The following is a 21810-nucleotide window of genomic DNA, read 5'->3' as shown; positions in this document are numbered from 1 at the left end:
GAACCCAACATGCTGAAAATATCTTTTTTCTGAATTTGAAGGAATCAGATATGTACTTTCTATTACACTTTTGGATAATTTCTCTTTTATTATTGGCTTTAGCCTGTGTACCAGGACGCCTCAGAAATCATTGGACTTCTCCCAGTTTAACCAGCAGACTGAACTCCTGCCTGTGGGCAGTGTTCCCAGTATAATATGAATAAATAAATGTGTGTTTTATTGCACACTTTTATTCTTTCACTTTGTATATTTTTAATAGAAATATCTCAATCTGAAGTCTTAGTGTATTAAACAACTTATGTAATGAAATAAAAATTTACTCTGCTAGATTTTTTTTCCACTCTTTGTCTATGCTGTCCATAGCAGAGGTGACATATCATACTTTAATAAATATATTTTTTTCTGAAAAAAAGTAAGAAAAATATGTAGCTAATGTTTGATAATGACTGCTTTATCAAAGTTTATTGTCTTTACAATAAAATATCAAAAAGATAAAAGGAAATTAAAGCTGCAAGCAGCCTCGGGCGGCCCTCGCAGCAAGCGCCGCTCCGGCCTATTGGCCACCGCAGGGGTTCCGGCCACCGCAGAAGCTCTCGCACAATTTCCAGAGCCGCAGCCAACTCCCCACCGCAGAAGCTCCGCCGCAGTTTTCAGCACCGCCGCCCGCCAGCCACCGCAGAAGCTGTCGCGCATTTTCCCCGCCCGTCCACCAGGCGACACGCGTGAATGCGTTCGGCAGCGCTCCCCGACGACTGTCAAAAAATCTGGCGCAGATCGGTCGATGCGTCGAGGAGATACAACCCATGTATTAACTTAGGGGGCGCAGTGGAGCCAAATTACATTTCAAACCCGTTGGGCTCTTTAGAGGTGAACAAAGGTCATACAGATCCAGTTTGGCGCCAATCGGATGATCTATGCCTGAATAAGAGCCAAACGTATGCATATGGCGAGGGAATGATATTCGCCATTTGGCCACGCCCACACGGTTCAGCCAGCAGCGAGCATTGACAGAGTTTATCATCCGAATCATCTTGATTAGGTCAAGAGAGCCATAAACGGAGCTTTCCAAGTAAACAAACGGCACTTCCTGTTCTGAGGGGGCGGGGCTTATATGACGTCATAATATGATGACATAGGGTCGTCAAGGATCCCACCAGGGTCACTCGTGCAAAGTTTGGTGCAGAAGCTATCGACCGTTCACAGTAAAATACAAGACTTCCTGTTGTCAGAGGGCGTGGCCTACGTGATGTCATCATTTGACCATTGGATATTATTGGACACAAGATAATGATCAATAACTCAAACTTTGGTGTCTCTGTGAGTTTTTGTGTTAGAATTACAAATTATTTAATTTTTTCCTTTTCAATTCAACATTGAACTGTCATTCCGTAGGGCAATGCTGCCCTCTGGTGTCGAATTACTGAAATTACTGAAATAGTTTCATTATTTCAGTAATTCGACACCAGAGGGCAGCATTGCCTTACACATGACAAAATAATCCCCTTTGTAATTGACTGTGTAACATATTACACAGTCAATCACAGGGGATCTTTGAGCCCTGCTAATCCCCCTTCAACATGCTCCAAAACTCACCAATTTGATAACTTTAAATCAAACATGCCTTATGATCAGACTGACCGAGTTTGAAGTCGATCAATCGAAATCCCTAGGAGGAGTTCGATCAAATACGAAGGCTGTAAACGTCAAAATCGAGGTCAAATGAACTTCAATCTAAAATGGCCGACTTCCTGTTGGGTTTCGACCATGGCTCTAAGAGACTTTTTTGTACGTCCCGACAAGATACACATGTGTACCAAGTTTCGTAATTCTAGGTTTCAGCATGGCTTGGGGCTGTTCATTTAAAATACTCTAGGGGTCGCTATAGAGAAATTAGGCCACGCCCACCAAATTTTGTTATGAATTCCTGTCGGTGGGTGGATAATGATCCATCCTAGTGAGTTTGGAGCAGCTGGGCCCGAAATTGTGGAATTCAGAGCCAAACGTATGGCAACGGCATCACAGGTCACTTCGCCACGCCGCCACACCCACCTGCTATGTCAAAGCCGGTCAGGGCTTGAATCCACAACACACCAACATGTCTTCTGTCTCTGGACACAGTTTCATGTTGATTAGGTCAAAGGGCTAAGATAGCGACCGTTCACAGTAAAACATGACACTTCCTGTTCTCAGGGGGCGTGGCCTACTTAAAAAAATAATTTCACCACAGGGTATTTTAGAACACCTGATGACAATCAATCCCTGAACATTTGGTCCCTCTATGTGTTTTTATATAGGAAATGTAAGAGTTTCGTGTTTCATGGCGAGTAGGTGAACTTTGACCCCTGCTAACCCCCTTCAATATACTCCAAAACTCACCAATTTGATAACTTTAAATCAAACATGCCTTATGATCAGACTGACCAAGTTTGAAGCCGATCAATCGAAATCCCTAGGAGGAGTTCGATCAAATACGAAGGCTGTAAACGTCAAACTCGAGGTCCAAAATGGACCTTCAAGACAAAATGGCCGACTTCCTGTTGGGTTTCGACCATGGCTCTAAGAGACTTTTTTGTACGTCCTGACAAGATACACATGTGTACCAAGTTTCGTAATTCTAGGTTAAAGCATGGCTTAGGGCTGTTCATTTAAAATACTCTAGGGGTCGCTATAGAGAAATTAGGCCACGCCCACCAAATTTTGTTATGAATTCCTGTCGGTGGGTGGATAAGGATCCATCCTAGTGAGTTTGGAGCAGCTGGGCCCGAAATTGTGGAATTCAGAGCCAAACGTATGGCAACGGCGTTACAGGTCACTTCGCCACGCCGCCACGCCCACCTGCTATGTCAAAGCCGGTCGGGGTTGGAATCCACAACACACCAACATGTCTTCTGTCTCTGGACACAGTTTCATGTTGATTAGGTCAAAGGGCTAAGATAGCGACCGTTCACAGTAAAACATGACACTTTCTGTTCTCAGGGGGCGTGGCCTAAGTGATATCATCATTTCACCACAGGGTATTTTAGGACACCCGATGACGATCAATCACTGAAAGTTTGATACCTCTATGTGTTTTTGTATAGGAAATATAAGAGTTTCGTGTTTCATGGCGAGTAGGTGAACTTTGACCCCTGCTAACCCCCCTTCAACATGCTCCAAAACTCACCAATTTGATAACTTTAAATCAAACATGCCTTATGATCAGACTGACCGAGTTTGAAGTCGATCAATCGAAATCCCTAGGAGGAGTTCGATCAAATACGAAGGCTGTAAACGTCAAAATCGAGGTAAAAAATGGAGGTTCAATACAAAATGGCCGACTTCCTGTGATAGTTGGCTTATAACATTAAATGTAAGTTCTGAGTCTTTTGGTGAGCTCTACAAGTGTACCAAATTTCATGTCTCTACGCTGAAGTACGTTCATACCATTGTGTCAACAGAAAATTGCTAGTTGCCGCCGTTCAGCAATTTTTTTTGCGATTTTTGCGACAACCTTAAAATTCAAAATTTTTAAATTTTCTAGTCGCCACCGCCAAGTTTGGTGAGTTTTTGAATATGATAAAGCCCCCAAAAAGGCTCCTCTTTAGGGGGGCAGAATCGTAATAATAAGAAACAGTACAGATACAATAGGCCTTCGCAGCGCTTTGCTGCTCGGGCCTAATTACATGTCTTTCTTCATATCTTGAAACGTTAAATGTACATTAAATTATGGAATCATTTAATTTAAATATGTTCTTGAATAAAACACTGTAAACGTATGTGTCTGTTCATCAATGTCAATATAAAAACTATCAAATAATTCCTATCAAATAAAAGCATTGTGCTCTTTATTAAGAAATCCCCCAAAACAATTAAATAGCCACATCAAAAGCTGTCTTTAGTGGTTCATTTGATTACCAAATAAATTAGTGTGTGTGAGAGAATGTGAAAATGACAGGTATTAACTTAATATACTTTGTAGAACAGCACTTTGTGAAATTCGGTCCATTTACTTGTATTAGCTTACCAGCAGATAGGCCACATTCAATATGGCGGAAGCTGTGACGTATTGCAGCAACGGGCCAACCAGCTCAATGAGGTGTCTGTGTATTCATGTCCATGTATAGATATATATGTATCTATAGATTATATATAGAGAGATAGCTATATCTAGGTGTAGATATATCTATGTATCTAGATTTATCTATCTACATAGATAGATATCACTATATATGATTATATCTATTTATCTATACAGACAGACAGACAGATATCATGTCATGACTGTGCTGTCTTTGGCTGGGTGAACAAAGTCCTGCCTAAGATCAGTAGATGTTAGCGATCAGTAGCACACTGCTAGCGGATGTTTAGTGTACTATGGAGCAGAAAGCTGACGCCATTGTTTCTTCCTACATCCAGTGGGTGGCGCAGGTTGGTACAATCCATAGTAGCCACACAGGCACACCCACTAGAAGGAAACAAACACACCCAGTATAACACTTTTGTTCTATTGGGTGAGAGGTTGCCAGGTGACTGTGCCAAAAGGCAGTTACAGGTTCTTAAGTGAGCAGAGAGTCCGAGCAGAGACTAAGTGCGGAGGAGAAATTTTGAGTACAATCATTACAAGTTTTGAGAAGAATGACTTTAAGTCCTGCTTTCAAAATAAAAATGTATTTTGTTTTGAGACCAAAAAACATGAAATCCTACTTTCAGACTGAAAATGTCTGCTCTTGGATTATGGCAGAAAAATTTCCCCATAAAAAAAAACACTTAAACTTAAGCTCTGGAGCAACATGTATAGGGATATTGAGGTGTGTTTTAACAGCTGTGCGGTCCAGGATTTAATAGAGTAAATTTTCATGCAAAGCAATGACTGAGGCTGAATCAGGGTGAGGATCACATTTAAAACTACACAATATGGAGTGACTGGTCAATGGAGGCCCCTCCATGCTCTGACCACATTCTATGACTGTTTTAGCCTAATCTACAATTATTCTCCAAGTCACAATTTCAGAGTTAATTAATTCATCTAGTAATGTATATATATATATATATATATATATATATATATATACATCTCTGGTGTCTCTCTGGAATGGTATACATTTCCCACAAATAATGTATTCACAGTCAACTGGTCCAGTACTTTTACGTATTTTCCACCTGAATAACTCCGATTTCTGGATGACAAGTGGCATGGACACATGTAACTCCACAATAATGTATTTTTACTTTCTATATAATGCTAAATTTCTTTCATTAATATTTTCTGTTTGGCAACCTATTTTTAATTTAATCTCCAATCTGTTTTCTTTTACAGGAAAACAGAAATTTATTGCCTTTGTCAGAAGACAGTGCAGACATAGCAGAGATCACTTCAAGTCAATACCCTGGGATGTGGCCTTCTCCTTGTTCTGAAAAAACAAAAAAAAAAAAACATTTGTCATTAGAATAAGCATTTTTCAAGCTCAATTTAACCCAACTTCCCCACACCAAGGTTAGGCTGAAAACACCTGCATGGTCATTTAGCTATTTACCCTAGATCATAAAACATAAATTAATCTCTAAATATTACTTTTTCATGATTGCTGAGTGAGGATAAAATTTTTGAATAAATGTGGGATGAGTGGAGAACAGAAAAGCATGATTAAAATCCCCAGAGATTAGAAAACGGGCCTTGTGATGATGTGTTGGGAGTTTGCTGGTAGCAAATAGTTCAATGAGAACTATTGAAATGTGGAAGAGGAGTTAGTTGTGAACGATTACGTTTGAGAATAATTGTCTGGCAGTAGTTGTAGTTTGGAAATGGCAGCGAAGGAAGTGAACTAAGTTATTCAGTCCCTGTTGACCACACTTCCAAATATTGAGCAATTAAAATCGGAGCAAGAGTTTTAAACAATAAAATGCTTAGGGCATTTTATTGCTGGCAAAGATGTTCTTACGCTCTGCACTTCTCTCTTTGCAGTGATGAATGCTTATTTACTGCACAGGCAATCTACAGAAAGCTTCATAGTGTAGCTTCCTTCATGATGGAGCTGGTGCATTACATACGTAATGGCCAAATGTTAGTGACAGGGTAAAATCAGATCCAGACATTTCAATCTTCACCAGTCCACTCCTCCAGCACACAGTCATTTCTCAATAGCATGAGCTCCCGATTTCAAGATAACAACTGAATATTATGAATCTCAGGGAACAGTTTCTGTTAAAAAAAAGGTTAGTCGCCTTAAATGTCTTCAAGATTTCAAACTTACCTTGAGAGATGGTCTTGGAGGCCTTATAGGTCTTTGAGAGCGTACTGGATCTGGAGCTGATTTTGGTTTGTCTTGGCTTCTTTTCAGTGGTTCCAAATCATCAGCTACATCAGGACAACCAATATATCCTCCAGCACCAAATACTGATCCCAGATCAGCTCCAAAAATTTTTTGACTGTTTGGGGAATCGGAAATAGTTGAGTCATGTTTGGCTGAAATTCTGCTGATGGTCTTGTTAAGTGTGTCAGTTGTAGCAATATTGGCGGTGTTGGTAGAAGAGACATCTGTGCGGCCAAGTTCCAATCTTTGAATGTTGTTTGATTCTAGATCACTGTCTGAGCTGTTACTGGAAAAACTGAGATTGAGTTCTGGTTCAACAATGCCTTGATCTCCTTTTACGTTGGCTACTTTTTCATGACTGTACATGTCGGGTATCTCTTGGTTGTCATGGCTATGTAAATCTAGTAATTCCCGATTTTCAGTAATTGTGAGATTCTGGGGTTCCCTGTTATGTTGGCAATCTGAGACAAGTACTGCCTGATTTTCTGGGTCATAAAAAGTCAGAAGCTCTTGATTTTCGTGACTATCTAAATCCAAAATTTCCTGGTTTTCAGGATATGAAAATCCTTGTAGTTCCTGATTGCCACTGATGTCTCTTTCCAGCACCTCTTGATTATTGTAATTAAAAGGTTCAGGTAAATTGTCCTTGTTGATATTTGGACAGGTCTCCACCACCTCCTGATTTTCATGAGAACTGGTATCCACAAGTTCCCTTTTTTCATGGGTAACCAGCTGCTTGTTGAATGAACTAGGCGGCTCTAACACTTCCTGGTTTCCAGTACTTCTATAATTTATGACTTTCTGAAAATTGTAGTCACACTCTTCAAGGACCTCTCGATTTTCATATGTCTGAGCATTCAGTACTTCCTGGTTGGCATAGTTGAAGTTCTCCAATTCTTCATTGTTTTCATAAGTTACTTCCAGGTCATCATTGCCACAGAGGTCTAAAACCACCTGGTTCTCTTCATCAGGACTGAGTTTAAAGCCATAAGGGTCAGAGTCACACACAACTTGACAGGCAGAGATGTCAAACCCATAGGGATCAAAATTTTGCCCATAAGGTGAAGACGACGAGGGATCACCATCAAAGATAATATTTGCTGCATGTTCTGGGCTAAGCTCAGCTTCATCAGGATCTACTAGAGTGCGACTAGAGTTCTCTGGACTGAGTTTAAACCCATAAGGGTCGAAACAAGATGGACTGGCTGAATTATAGCTTAAATCTAAATCGGTTTGATGAGAGTCAGATTTAATAACATCTTGTTTCTGAGAGTCCATTGGATTGTGGGGGTATTCTGCCTTTCTGGGTTTCTCTGTAGTGTTTTCTACCCCTTCTGTTACCTCACTGGAAGGTAAATCTTGAGGATCAGTTTGCTTTATGTCACTTATCCATTTGGATTCGAACATCAATTTGCCACTGTGACGATGACAGACAGCCTGAGTTGAAACACAACTGGGACCTAGCAGAAAAAAAAGGCAAGATTACAATGAAGTGTAGAATCTTTGTTGGTAAATCAGATTGAAATGTGTATACAACCTAGAAGAAAAGCGTGCTCCTTGTGTTATAGAAAGGCAGAAAATTATAAAGTTTTTGATTTAAGTTAAATGCAAGTCACGGACTATAAAAAAGCTTATTTTTGCTCTCCATCATTGCCCCTTCATGGTAGTTTTGTCTCACCATAAATTTAAACCGTTTTAGAAGTCTCAGCAATACTTTTTGCATATATTGCAGTTTGTATGCAAGTAGTGTACTTGAGACACAATGGTTACAGCTTGTAACTCGTGCATCACCCCCCTGAACCAATTCTGCTAAACCACAAGAACAATTCCTGAATTACACTGAAATTGCAGCTCTGATCATATACTCAAATTTGGTTGAGTGTATATACTCAACCAAATTTGAGCAGGTATGTTGTACCATCCATCATCTGGACTTTCCAAAGTGAGAATGGGTAAGACATCTACTCTCTAGAAAACTGCAGTACCGCATATCAAAGCTGTACTCAACGAGTATAGTGCAGCATTGCCTGTGGACTGTTCTGTATGAAACATTACTAACATGTAAGCTGGAATGTCTTCAGTCTCCTTAACAGGAAAATGAAATCATGAATATGATCCTAGAAAATAATGTCACAACATTATGGCAAATGCAAAGGAAAATAATAGAAATTTCAAAATATTGATACACTCTAAAACATTTGAATGGGATTTAACTTGGAAATACAATTTAAGTCAACAAGAAAATTGTATTGGTTTTACCTCAGAAAATAAAGTTGATAAAGTTGATTTAACAAGAGACAAGTTTTCTATTTTTTTTTAGCTCTGGTACTTCATTAATCTTGAATTGTGAGTTTTAACTTAATGCTTCAATTTAAACCAATTAATTTTCCCTCACCGAGTTAAAAAGCACACATTTCTCTATTAGTTTTACTCACAAAAATTAAAGTAAAATGAAATTAAAAATTAAGTAGTTAAAATTACTACTTCTTTTTCTTTAGAATAATTTATATTCTTGCTTCAAGTTACATGAACAAAATTTCTGATCTGATAAATAAATTTTATTAAACATCACAATGAATTCTGCTCCAAAACATTTAGTGTGAATTCTCAAGCTTTACAATCTGTTAGTAGCAATAAAACCAACATTTGCTTTAATGACACACAAGGGTTAGATCAATGTAACACACTTCCATCTCATTCACGGTGCCACACAGGAGACAAAAACACGCTGCTAAGCACACTGGGAAATATTTCCCATTTCTGTCTTTTTCTTCTTTCAGTTTTTTTAAGTGCTAACCTAAAAACTCTAGTTTATCCAACTCTTGAAGGTTTAACAAAATAAATAAAAAATTAACACAGACTTCCGGTTATGGCAGCCACGTGAGAAGATGTACCGAACTTCGCCCTGCTGCTTGTTGATTTAATAAGGGGAAAATAACCGCTGTTCACAAAATATTTATGCAAAAAAAGGACAAACTGATGTATAATGCCTAGCTCGACTAAACAACACAAAGGGAAAAGCGAAGCATCCATGCAAATGAAGCTGTTCGACCATAACCTCTGTGGAGAAGCTCGCAAAGCTAACAAAAAGGGAAGGGACAAGCGAGTCTGAAAATAGTAAGTCAGATCAAATCCTAGCGGCATTGGAGTCATTAAGAAGCGAGTTTTCCGCGAAACTTGATGGAGTGATGGTGACACTACAAGATGTAAAACAAGAAATGAAAGATTACAATGAACGTATGTCGCGAGTAGAGGACCGGATTTCCACCGCGGAAGACGAAGTGGCTAAGCTACAAGCTAACGTGAACACCTTGCAGGCTAAAAATAAATCGATGGAGGACAAACTCATGGACTTGGAAACAGTCTGTCTCTCTTTTTATACACTGGTTCTGTAATTTTTGTAGGTTTTGTTCATAGTTTTTTATATTAAACATTCATCCTCAACTCGGCTTCTGGCACTCTTGCATTTGGATGCTACTTTAAAACCACACCGCATGACAAGGAAGAATCAAAGAATCGTGGTAAAACTATGTGCAAGTAAGTCCTATATAATCCCACAATTGATTAGAATTCAAAAATACTTTATTAATGCCAAAGGAAAATTACATTTTCTTGTAATTCATATTAATTCAAATTCTTCAGTTATTGTAGATAGTGATGGCAGTTGACAGAAAAAAAATCTCTTATAGCGGATGCTGAGAAATTGATACAGGTACAGTATTGTAACGACAGTTACAGTGTTCAGAGGAATCCTCTCAACAGTGTATATATTATATGTATTTCAGAAATGCAATCATAATTCACAACAGTGACCATTCCATGTCTATTTCTGATAGTCCTGTGTTTCAGAGTGTCCTTGAGCTAGAGTTGGTGGAGCTCTGTGGAGCACCAGTTCATCTTCATTGATGAGATTGTATTCAACTTCACAAAAAAACGGAAGTTACTCACCACCATGCTGCCCCTGGCCCGGGGCCCCTACAACGCTACCCATCTGATTACATTCCTGGACACCCTACACAACACACTCATTTCACCAGATCAGTCAGATGGCCCTGAGCAGCTCAAGTACGTACATTGTCATTTGGGACAACGCAAGTTTCCACCGGGCTGCTCTGGCTCATAACTGGTTCACTGTCCACCCACACTTTTCAGTTGTTTATTTCCCTCCATATTCTCCATTCCTCAATCCAGTAGAATATTTTTCTTCTACCTAGAGTTGGCAAATGTATGATCTAAATTCACAAATGCCTATACCCCTGCTGTAAGCTATGAAAGATGAATGTGGAGATATTGAAACTGATGACATTCTTGGCTGGACTGGCCATGTTGGATTCTTCTGCTGTCTGTGATGTGGATGAAGTGGTGTGGCCAGTCCGAACAGGGAATACAGCACTTTTTTAAAAACTCTATACAGCAATTTCTTTGTATGTAGATCAATGTCTGTAGAACTTTGTGTTGGTTGGGATGTACAGTGTGTACATGGCTTTTTTTGTGGAAAAATTCTAACATATTTGTTAGTGTCTGTGTTCTGAGTACAAAAACAATATTCTAAGATGTATTGCAACACTGTATTTACTGTGTGTAGTAAGTGTAACACTGAACAAAAGGCCTAAGTCATTATGATGGAGAGGTGTTTTCCATTCATCAGTTTTACATTGAGCCCATCAGTGTTCAACTGGTTTTTATGTCTCATCATATGATGGGTGTGTCTTCTGAATACAAAACACAATTTTAAGAGAATGTTGTTTTGAATGTGAAGTTCCACTTTGATGATTTGTGTGTAGATTTCTGAAAGTTTGAGGCATGCTTTCAGAAACTGCGTAAACAATAAAATTGTTATTGTAACATCAGTTCAGTTTTCACTAAGAGTTTTGAGGTGAAATCCATGCCAATTTCTGTACCAGAACAGTTCAGTGTTCCAATGTAAAATCTGGAATTAACCAACAGATTTTCTAAACCTATTTCATCTTGTGACATGAATTTTAAAAAAAGAGATTTTGTTGTTTTTTTCAAACTATAATCAAAAATAAGTTTCAGCTTCTGCACCATACTGTTAGGTAAATTGTATATATTATCAAATATTTGTTGTTTCATGTGCCTTTATAATGTTCTTGTCTTATATGCCTTTATTTGTTTCATCGTAGCATAAAGAAAGTTTCTGTGTTCTTGAATTACTTTGATTCCTTTCTCAGAAGGCCTCTGAGGAAGAGCAGAGACAACTGTTTTCAACAGGTTATCGGTCAGCAGAAACCTCTGCATCCTTGACCTGTTAGATATAAAACCATCGCTGTGAAGACGTACAACTTGCTCTGTGTTATCCTGTGTCTGGAACAGAATAATCTAGTGTGTAGATACCATGTGTTTTGTTAGTGACTAGCATTTGCGTTGCAATTATGTGATTGAAGTGTTTTCCCCACCCCTTTGAGACGCTCTCTGTAACAGGGATCCTAACAGCAATAAAAAGGGAGAACAGACACATATGTTTTCAGAACGGAAGATATGTGTGACTGAAAACACATCTCTGGCTGTTCTCCTCGCGAGTACAAAAGAATCTAACTCTCTTGTCTTTCTTGTGTTTGTTAAATCTGTCTCAATAGGTGTTTAAACCTGACACATACAAAGACCAAAAATTTACTTTACCAGATTAAAGTTTTCTTACCTTGTGGTCCTTCTGTGTCCTCAGTGGTAGCCTCCTCAGCTAGAAATTCATGGTGGTACTCTATTTTAGAGGGTGAAGAGACAGGACAGAGATCCAGCTCATACCCACTCGGGTCTGATTCTATGGAATGCTGACCTGGACACTTCCTCTCCAGGGTTGGTTCTGGCATGAACTCTTCTGATGAGCTCTGAATGGGTTTAAATCCACTGGAATCATCTACAACAGCAATGACATCCAAGTCTTCTCTGCTGTAGCTGATTTCTATGTCACTATCTTCATCTGGGAATTCAGATTCAAAGCACTGAGTTCCTGTTGAAGCTTTGTTTTCTGCACATGACAAACTGGTGTCTGCCTCATTTTCCAACTCGTCATTAGCACTGGGAAAGAAAATATCTTTTGCAAAAGGATCACTGCCTTTGAAAGGGTCTGAGGCAAAACCATCTGAAAAATAAGTAGAAAATATGAATAAATAACTGGTTTATTTAACAAATAATCATTTAAACTCATGACAGGTTAAAAACATCAGAAAAAAAGTCTTATATATGTAAAAGTATTTTCTGCAAACTGATTCAGATCAAAAATGCTGTTTAATTTAGTCCCAATGAGAAAGGTTATTTCAATTTTTAAGAAGGATGGTTCCTTACCAGATGAGTCTGTTTTAGGAAACAGGTCCTCATTGAAGAGATCATCTACAAGGCAAGAAAGAAATAGGAAAACATTTTTTTGCAAATGCAGTGCTTGTTATAAGCATTTGACTCCCTATTGAGTACGATCTTTATGCATCTAGCATCTGAACCAAGGCAACTACGTTGCAAAGCAGCCTCAATATTTGATGCTACTACCGTAGAGCTCTACAGTAGGGAAACTGTGCTGATTGCTTTACTTTGGTCAAATGACACTTGTTTTTCCAGCTTCCCGAGCCGTTTGAGTACCTCAGCTGCTCTTAAGCATCTTTTTCAATTTTCTTCTATGCCAGTTTGTCGACATGCTGGCAGGACACAGGAACACCTTCAGCTTGAGACTCATTTTGCCAAAGTGTACCACAGAGCCCCAAAGAAAATCATTTCTGCCTCTAGAATTAGGCTTTACAATGCCCACGTCTAAGCTAATGAATTATCATTTTCTTTGCACTCATTTATAGATTATTTATTGATCAATATATTTGCACGTGCATGCGTGTCATTTATTTATTTATATTTAGTCATATTGAACTATGTCATCACTCTTAGTTATATATATGTATATATCAGTGACGTGCGATCAGGGGAGGCATGTGAGACACCTGTCATCATGGAAAAATTATATGTAATGATAAAATCCTTTATATTGTTATTTTCACCCTGTGGTTTGAACTAAAAAGAACCTATTTTTCATTTAGCTTAACCAATTCTGATAATTTTTTCTTCAAAATTGCTGGATTTTCGCATTTTCCCATTCAAATGCTCAGAAGCGTTTGAATGGGAAAATTCAAACGCCTCAGTGTTTGAATTTCACTGCCTCACTGCTGCCTCAGTGAGCTGAGCTTCCCCTGGGATTGATCAACCTCTGGCTAACTTCTCTGGCTGCCATTCTGTGAGAGCATGTTCCTCCTGTCTGTACGTTGACAATAAAAAGGCTAAAAAACATTTAATGTATGAATTGATTTTCCATAATTTAGCTTATATAATACAATGTACAGTGTTTTTTGTTACCAACTGTGTGTGTAACGTGATTCATGTGCTGAGGAGCGATCAGAAACGGCAGAGAACAGATTCGAGGTGAGGCAGGCAGTTCTCTTGCCTCATGGCAGGGGGCGCTCATGATCCCAGACATTGTGGCTCCACAACTGCAGAGTAAGAGACAGTAACAGCGAGCTAGCCATACAGTACAGTCAAGTGCAGCGATATATTTATAGTTTTCTCCTCTTACCACAACAATCACTTATTAATAATCGCATTATTATACCGCAGCAGCGCAGCTATGGATGGCATGTAAAATAATAGTCTTTTTGCCCTCCAGCTTTGTCCGCATGCGCGAAATTTCTTTATGTAAACAATAACATGCAGGGGGTCTATATTTGTAAATCTGATTATGATGAAGTCAGTGCCTCACCAGCTATGAACCGCACCGCACGTCACTGATATATACTGTATGTATATTTTATGAAGTTTGTCTCATATGGTTATATTTGTATAATTGATATTTAATACCTCAGATGAAGTAGCTTGTCAAAGAATAAGCAATTTCCCCTTGGGGATCAATAAAGTATATTCTATTCTATTCTCTTTCAGGACCTTGGTAGTTAAGTTACTGACACTTTCCCATGTATTGGAGGGTGAAGGAAGTGCTGTCAATGAAATCTCTTTTAAGCATCTCATTCATACACATTCATGTCCATACACTGTGTGCATAATTATTAGGCAAGTTTTTGTTTTGACCATATCATCCTTTTTAGATATGTTTTCCAACTCCAAGCTGTATAAATTTGGATGCTTATTGAAAATAAACATATCAGCTCATTTGTATTTGCTTAATGGGGGAGGGTGGGTCCTAAGGAGATCAACACTCTTTAAATTAAGGTGTGCATAATTATTAGACACCTTCTTTTCCTCAGGCAAAATTGGTCAAAAAAGAGATTTAGGTGACTCTGAAAAGTACAAAATTGTAAAAAGTCTTTCAGAGGGAGGCAGCATTCTTGAAATTGCTAAGATAATGGGGCGTGATCACAGAACCATCAAATCATTTTGCTGCTAACAGTCAGCAGGGTCGCAAGAAACATGATCGTGCAGCCTTAAAATTTTGAACCAAAGACAATGATTTTGAGACAAAACAGCTGGTGCCCTAGGTTTCAAAAATGTCATTTTAGCATAACCTCTGACTTCTATTGTGGCTTTTGTTACGGAGCCCTCTAGGGGACATGGGGAATTTTTTTTCTTTTGCATTCCCTCGCAATACTTTTGCGTTACCTCGCAAAACCTTTTGCGTTCCCTCGCAAAACTTTTGCGTTACCTCGCAAAACCTTTTGCGTTCCCTCGCAAAACTTTTGCGTTCCCTCGCAAAACCTTTTGCGTTCCCTCGCAAATGTTTTGCGTTACCTCGCAATACTGTACTGGTCAGTTATGCAGCATAATTGAATACTGCAAGCCTTTCTTACGGTGGGCGCCGTACTTTATGCTTTAATATAAGGTTATGTGAGGTATTTCCATGAATTTTAATATCTTTTTGTGAAATATCTGAAGTTTTATATCTTTCTTTAGAAAGGCACCACAAACCTACGATATAAACAGAAACCTTCCGTAAGTAGGAAAAAAATAAAAATACATTATAATTTGGACTATTTCTGAGTTATTATCGCGGTTAATAAATCATCTTACAGTTTTGATTGTGTCTCTGTTGTGTTCTAGTCTGAATGGTTTAAAGAGCTGCTTTCAGTGCCGCTCCATCTTAGCCTTAACATACATAAACATGCAGTAATAAATGAATCGATTTTCAATCAGTGTTTTGCACCAAACAGTTAATAATAGTAAACAAGTTTTCACTGAGGCTCTGTAAGAGCCATATGAATGAAATAAGTAATTATTGATATGACAGGAGCAGCGGCTTTGACACTTAGGTGTGTCGAAGTGGGAGTGACGTCACCAGGTATGAATGGGAAGGATACTGGCTTTGTGTGTATTAGGAAGCGGTGAGCGGGGCGGTCAGTCCTGGCAAAGTTTGGAGCATGATCATCAAAATGGAATAAATCGATAATTGTGACAGAACAAAGAAAAGGTTTGGAGTTGATTGATACACAGACAGATGAGATTCCCCGAGTTAACCCAGTGCCTTTACCCTTTACCATCATTAGTTTGTCATGTTTTTAATAATAAAAACTTGTTAACAGTAAAAACTGCTTGGTGCAAAACACTGATTGAAAATCGATTTATTACTGCATGTTTATGTCTGTTAAGGCTAAGATGGAGCGGCACTGAAAGCAGCTCTTTAAACCATTCAGACTAGAACACAACAGAGACACAATCAAAACTGTCAGATGATTTATTAACCGCGATAATAACTCAGAAATAGTCCAAATTATAATGTGTTTTTATTTCTTTCCTACTTACGGAAAGTTTCTGTTTATATCGTAGGTTTGTGGTGCCTTTCTATCCTAAAGAAAGATATAAAACTTCAGATATTTCACAAAAAGATACTAAAATTCATGGAAATACCTCACATAACCTTATATTAAAGCATAAAGTACGGCGCCCACCGTAGGAAAGGCTTACAGTATTCAATTACGCTGCATAACTGACCAGTACAGTATTGCGAGGTAACGCAAAAGTTTTGCGAGGGAACGCAAAAGAAAAAAAAATCCCCATGTCCCCTAGAGGGCTCCGTATTTTGTTGTTCTGTGGTGGCTTTTGAATTTTTGTTGACCCTTCTGGGCCACACCCAAATAGCAAGAGATGTTAATTCAACATCGAATTATGGTCAAGAAGGTTGAATTTTGGTTATGGTCAACAATTGATTGTGGATCAATCATCAAACAATTTACTAATGTTGAAAAAATGTCATTGAATCAATGTTGTTTTACGGTCGATTTCTAATGATTGAAATGCCAACATCTAATCCAGTATTTTTCAACACTAGTCCTCAACGCACACTTCCTTTCTAGTTTTAGGTATTTCCCTGCTTCAGCACACATGATTTTAATTGATGGCTGATTATCAGGGCTTTGCTGAAATGCAATCATCTGAATGGGATGTGTTGTAGCAGGGGAACAGCTAAAACATTAGGGGTAGTTTGCCTAGAGGACCAGGCTTAGGAAAAACGTTAATGTTGAATCAATGTATGCTGTTTGTTGCACTAAGCCCTTGTCCTCCTCCTCTTTGAGCTCTTGGTGGGAGAATTCTATTACTGGGTGGGGGTTTATCATGTTTTAAATTAAGCACTATATGCTGAGGACAGCATATAGTCCTCATTCCTTTCTGTACATTTTCTTACTTGTCTGTAAATATTATTACTGACTGTGCATAATGTGTTGACACAAAATAATCTAGAAAGTCATTTCAAGCAGTGGAGCGGTCCGCCTCCCCCTTTTTACACTGGTGGCAAGTCCCAACCACACAGCCACTTTGCTGCTGGCTTGTTTGCAACCGACTTCTGAATTGAATTCTACTCTGAGCCCTATTGCAGTAAGTCTGGCGATATTACTTTTGTCTTAACTGTGTTTATTGAAAAATAACTGCAAGGTTTTGTGCTTATGATGCAGCTTATCCCCCACACCATTGCACCACCACCACCAGACTGAACCGTTGATACAAGGCAGGATGGATCCATGGCTTCATGATGTTGACACCAAATTCTGACCCTACCATCCGAATGTCGCAGCAGAAATTGAAACTCATCAGACCAAACAACGTTGTAGCTGCTGTCAAGGCAACTGCAACTGGTATATTGTTTTTTGTTGTTGTTTGGTTTAAGGTGGCAGTAGTTACATTTTATTTAATATAAAACATTAGGTTATAAATGTGTAACAGTTTTTAGTAGATTTGCGTTGATGCTCATTGGTTTTAGTTAAGGGTGCATTCGAATGTGGGGGTGGGGAGACTTTTGTTTCGTTCCATGGACCATGTGTTGCCCCGAGAAAAGATTGGCTGGCACACTTAGAGCCACATGAGGCATTCTAGCTGAAAATGCTGTTAGAAAAATTATCTAAGTTCATTTACTTATGAGTTTATTTGAAAGGCTATGTTTTCATATTATTATTCTGTTGTTTACTTGGCTCCTTTCTTTTGTGATACACTATTAACTGTTTTTAGGATATTTGCCTGGAGGCTAGAAACATTTACACATTCCTGTGTCATCAGCTGCTTTTGTCATTAGCTGCTTGTGTTATCAGCTGCCTGTGAAACTGATTTGTAATGGTCAGTTTTGTGCCCTTGTAAGGGCATGTCCACAGAAGGTCCCAGAACATCTTGTGATTAAGGTCTTTGATCAATTGTTTGTGTGACTGTGTGAAAAACCCCAACCTCTTTCCTTGTAATCATAATAAAAGGCAGTTGGGGACTGAGAGCCAGTGGAGTTGATCCCAGACAGTGTTTAACGGTGGTTCTCCGCGTCTGGCTCAAACTTCCCTCTTCTGCAGAAATGCAATTTGTGTTTTTGGTTGATTCCTTGCAGGTTAGGAACTAAAATAGACCCAACAAAAGCTGATTGTAAGAAGTTTACTCTTTATTCCTCTGAAATCAATGGGGTTAATGGGGCACGGTTTTGTTTTATTTGTATCTTTAATATATGTAAATACTAAAATTTTTTGTGAACTAATTTAGGTTTGTGTTACCTTTTTAGTTCTAACGACATTTTTGGGAACTTTATAAGAAGTGTTCACAATAAATGGGTAATGAAAACAAGAACTGTGTTAAGTCTTGATAAAACTCGAGAGGAGTAACAAACGTTTTTTCCAATCTTCTATTGTCCAATTTTGGTGACCTGTGTGAATTGTAGCCTCAGCTTCCTGTTCTGAGCTGACAGGTGTGGCAGAAGATGGTCTTCTGCTGCTGTAGCCCACCTCTGGGCTACAGCAGAGGTGTTTTTTAAAAACACTTGAGGCAGTGTGTTTTCAATAAACCTCAAGGTTCAAACTCAACAAGGTTCGACGTGTTGTGTGTTCAGAGATGCTTTGGTTGTAACAAGTGGTTATTTGAGTTACTGTTGCCGTTCTATCAGCTCAAACCAGTTTGGTCATTCTCCTCTGACCTCTGGCATCAACAAGGCATTTACGCCCACAGTACTGCTGCTCACTGGATATTTTCTCTTTTTTTAACCAGTCTCTGTAAACCCTAGAGATAGTTGTGCGTGAAAATCCCAGTAGATCAGCGGTTTCTGAAATACTCAGACCAACCCATCTGGCATCAACAACCATGCCACATTCAAAGTCACTTAAATCAAATTTCTTCCACATTCTGCATGAGCTGCTGCCATATGATTGGCTAATGCAACATTTGTGTTAATGAGCAATTGGAGAGGTATATCTAATAAAGTGGCTGGTGAGTGTAATTGTATATGTATATCTGCACAGTGTTTAGACTTTTGTATCAACTAAGTTGTCAGACGGCACTAAATTGTCAAGTGACAGTGGTGAACCAACAAATACCCAGGCTATCTATTTTGTATTACAAGAAGTTAAGAAAGATAAAACTGCTTTAGAAATACTGAGTCTTCCCATTTCTATCACCTAAGGCCAAGTTGTGAAACTACAATCTTTGTTGGCCAGTGGCCTGCAGCTTCGAGATGTGTCCCTCATCCAACAGACCTGAATGAAATGGCTGAATTAGCTTTACAGTGAGTCCTGCTAATGACCTATTTGATTCAAGTGTGCTGAAGCAGAGATGCATCTAAAAGTTGCAGGACAACGACCCTTTGGGATTGGAGTGTGACACGTGTGCCCTAAAGAATTTCGACCTGGCTACAACTGAGAGGGAAGGGATTTATCTGACTTGGATCGCAAATGTTTCTCTAGCTAAAAATGAAACATGCCTTTACAAATGTTGCAGGTCATTCTTGCCTTTTTGATCCAAGTAACAGATACAACTACTTTCCAGCCTAAAACCTGTCTGTCTTAATTTTTATATATTCAGAACGTAATCCACTCAGGATTTCTTAACACTCCTGCAGTCTTAGGAGTCAGGGTCATTTAGACCTCATTTACTAGGTCACACTGACCTAGTAAAAATCCTTGTGCGTATTTACAAGTATTTTCGTCTGGTTTTGGAAACTGATGGTACGACAGGACAACACCCTGGCTTTCCTTCTGTCCAACTGTGACATCTGCCACACTCCTCCTGAGCGTTGCGCAAAGATAACAGGAGGATTAAATGATGTACCTGCATATACAATGGCTGACTCGCTTCTCTAGGCTTGAAGTGACCTGACACAGCAGCCTCTTATCTTCATTAACTACTGTCTCTTCAGTCACCACACCTTAAACTATGTTTTTCAAGATTACTAAAATGCCTCAAATAAAAATTTTCCACCTTTAACTTCCCAAAGGCTGCACCTGCCAAATTTTCAAGGGTTTGGAGTTAAATCAAGAATATCTGTCTAGTTTAAAAAAGAGAAACACATTGACATAGAAACATTTAGCCAGTTTCAGTTCCATAGTTGACCATTTACAGGTCATGTTATGTTTGTTTGTTGGGTAGCCTTTCATTTTAGAAATGCCAATTGTAATACCAAAAGTCATCTCTCTGGAGGCTGTTGTGCAATAAAACCTGCATCCAAGCCAATTTAGGAGTTACTCTCCAGACCATAACATCTTGAAGAGATTCAGGACTGCCAGCCAGCTAGGCAACATCATGAGGGTTAGACTTGTCTCTCTGTCAGCATTCCTGTATTTTTTAGTTGCCTATTTTCACCTGTGCAACACCAGTTTGAGTTGTGTGCAAGATTGTTTCATACCAGAACATGTGAAAAATGTCTGTCAGCTTAGATTTCATGGTAACCCTGTCAAATTATTAATTCCCCTTTATCTTACCTTTATTAAATGCATTTAATTTCCTTTTGTGATAAATAAAGTATTTAGAATTTAATTTGTTTTTGAAATGAAACTGAGGCATTTTAGTAAATTCCATTAATGACCTTGCGCTTGTTGCTTTTGTGTCATATTCTTGTAGACTCAAGAAAAATAGCATCCAGGAGAAGAAATCCTGGAAGCTTTATTTGAGCTATGTGTTGGATACGTACTGTCTGTCTGACAGTAAGTAAACAGGTTGACTTGGTAGAAGTCCAGCTGATTTAGCGGGGTTGGGTTAAGAGTAGGAGCTTCTTCCATCTCATTATTCCTTTCATTGTGGCTCTTGTCATTGTCTGGATCTTCTTCCATGTCTGATCTATCCATTTCCTGTTGACATGTCACAACACTTCATCAAAATTTTAAACCAAACAAGACATTGAGTAAGAATGGTCATCATAGATGATACTGTGTGGCTGCTTTACATTAATGTAACACTGTGACATTACTGAAATTACAGTATATGCTACAGTATGGATTACTAGAATATGTTTATGATTTGAAATGTAAAAACTTATTTAAGTGGTATTTAAGTGTATAGCAAGTAATAATTGTTTTGCTAAACTTTGTGCAATTAGTATTCCAAGGTAATAAGCATCCCACCTTTGTAGAGCTGCTCCCACTTTCATCATCCTCTCTGGTACCTGCTAGATTATTACAGAAAGATAAATCGCCAGCCCCCTGGTAGAGTCAATCAGATACAAAAAACAGAAAGCAATTAGGAAATGTAAGACACAAGCAAGCAAATGTACATAAAATGGAAAAGTTACATTTATAGTTTTTTGTTTCAGAGGTTTGTTTTTTATGACTACTACATTTTTGTTCATGTCAGTCTGTAAAACTAACATGAACTACCTGTAGAATCCTATGGCTTACTCTGAAGTTTTTTGTGCACTGTGTAGTATACTGCAAAACTTTAATATTGCCTAAAAACTAAATTAAATGTATTAAATATGTAACATATACCAAAACAACTATTTACAGTGTAGTGATAGAGTGGTTTCTTTCTTCAGATGTTAGAAGATCAAGCAGCACCTATCGCATCTCTCTTTGGGTTTCACCTCTGAAATTGACCACAGCTTTAGAAAGAAGGCTTTACAGCAGACTCAGGGCCTCTGGATGAAAGCACAGCTAGTATGTGACTGCCTAATGGACTAAATAAAGGGTTGCAACAAATTAGCTTGTGTATTGCGCTTTTGCAGTCAAATCAGCCAGAGCACAGTAGCTCATCCTACTGTATTGAGTTGCTGCTCAGTTAACCAGTATTTGGTGTAGCTCCAGCATTTAGTGATTCTCTTGTCAGTGCATGTTCTCGTAGCTCACCAGGACGA

The 21810-nt window shown here is 38.7% G+C and overlaps 1 protein-coding gene across 4 annotated transcripts in view; it reads right to left on the bottom strand.

Annotated features, from left to right (window-relative positions):
• LOC102223355 (epidermal growth factor receptor substrate 15-like) overlaps positions 1-21810 on the bottom strand; it is a 72053-nt gene that overhangs the window by 32215 nt on the left and 18028 nt on the right. For 2 of the 4 annotated variants that reach the window (XM_023334957.1, XM_023334958.1), the window contains exons 5-10: positions 21083-21160; positions 20653-20809; positions 12594-12638; positions 11950-12390; positions 6231-7750; positions 4714-5390 (exon numbers count right to left, since the gene is read on the bottom strand). In XM_023334957.1, the coding sequence (XP_023190725.1) occupies positions 5349-5390; positions 6231-7750; positions 11950-12390; positions 12594-12638; positions 20653-20809; positions 21083-21160 (2283 nt within the window). In that variant the 3' untranslated portion in view covers positions 4714-5348. The other 2 variants (XM_023334959.1, XM_023334960.1) reach the window with 2 other exon arrangements.

Source organism: Xiphophorus maculatus, chromosome 6 (genome assembly GCF_002775205.1).
Source record: "Xiphophorus maculatus strain JP 163 A chromosome 6, X_maculatus-5.0-male, whole genome shotgun sequence".
NCBI classification, from domain to species: Eukaryota; Metazoa; Chordata; class Actinopteri; order Cyprinodontiformes; family Poeciliidae; genus Xiphophorus; species Xiphophorus maculatus.
Note: the sequence above shows the minus strand (reverse complement) of the source record. Positions and strands in the feature narration are given on the sequence as shown.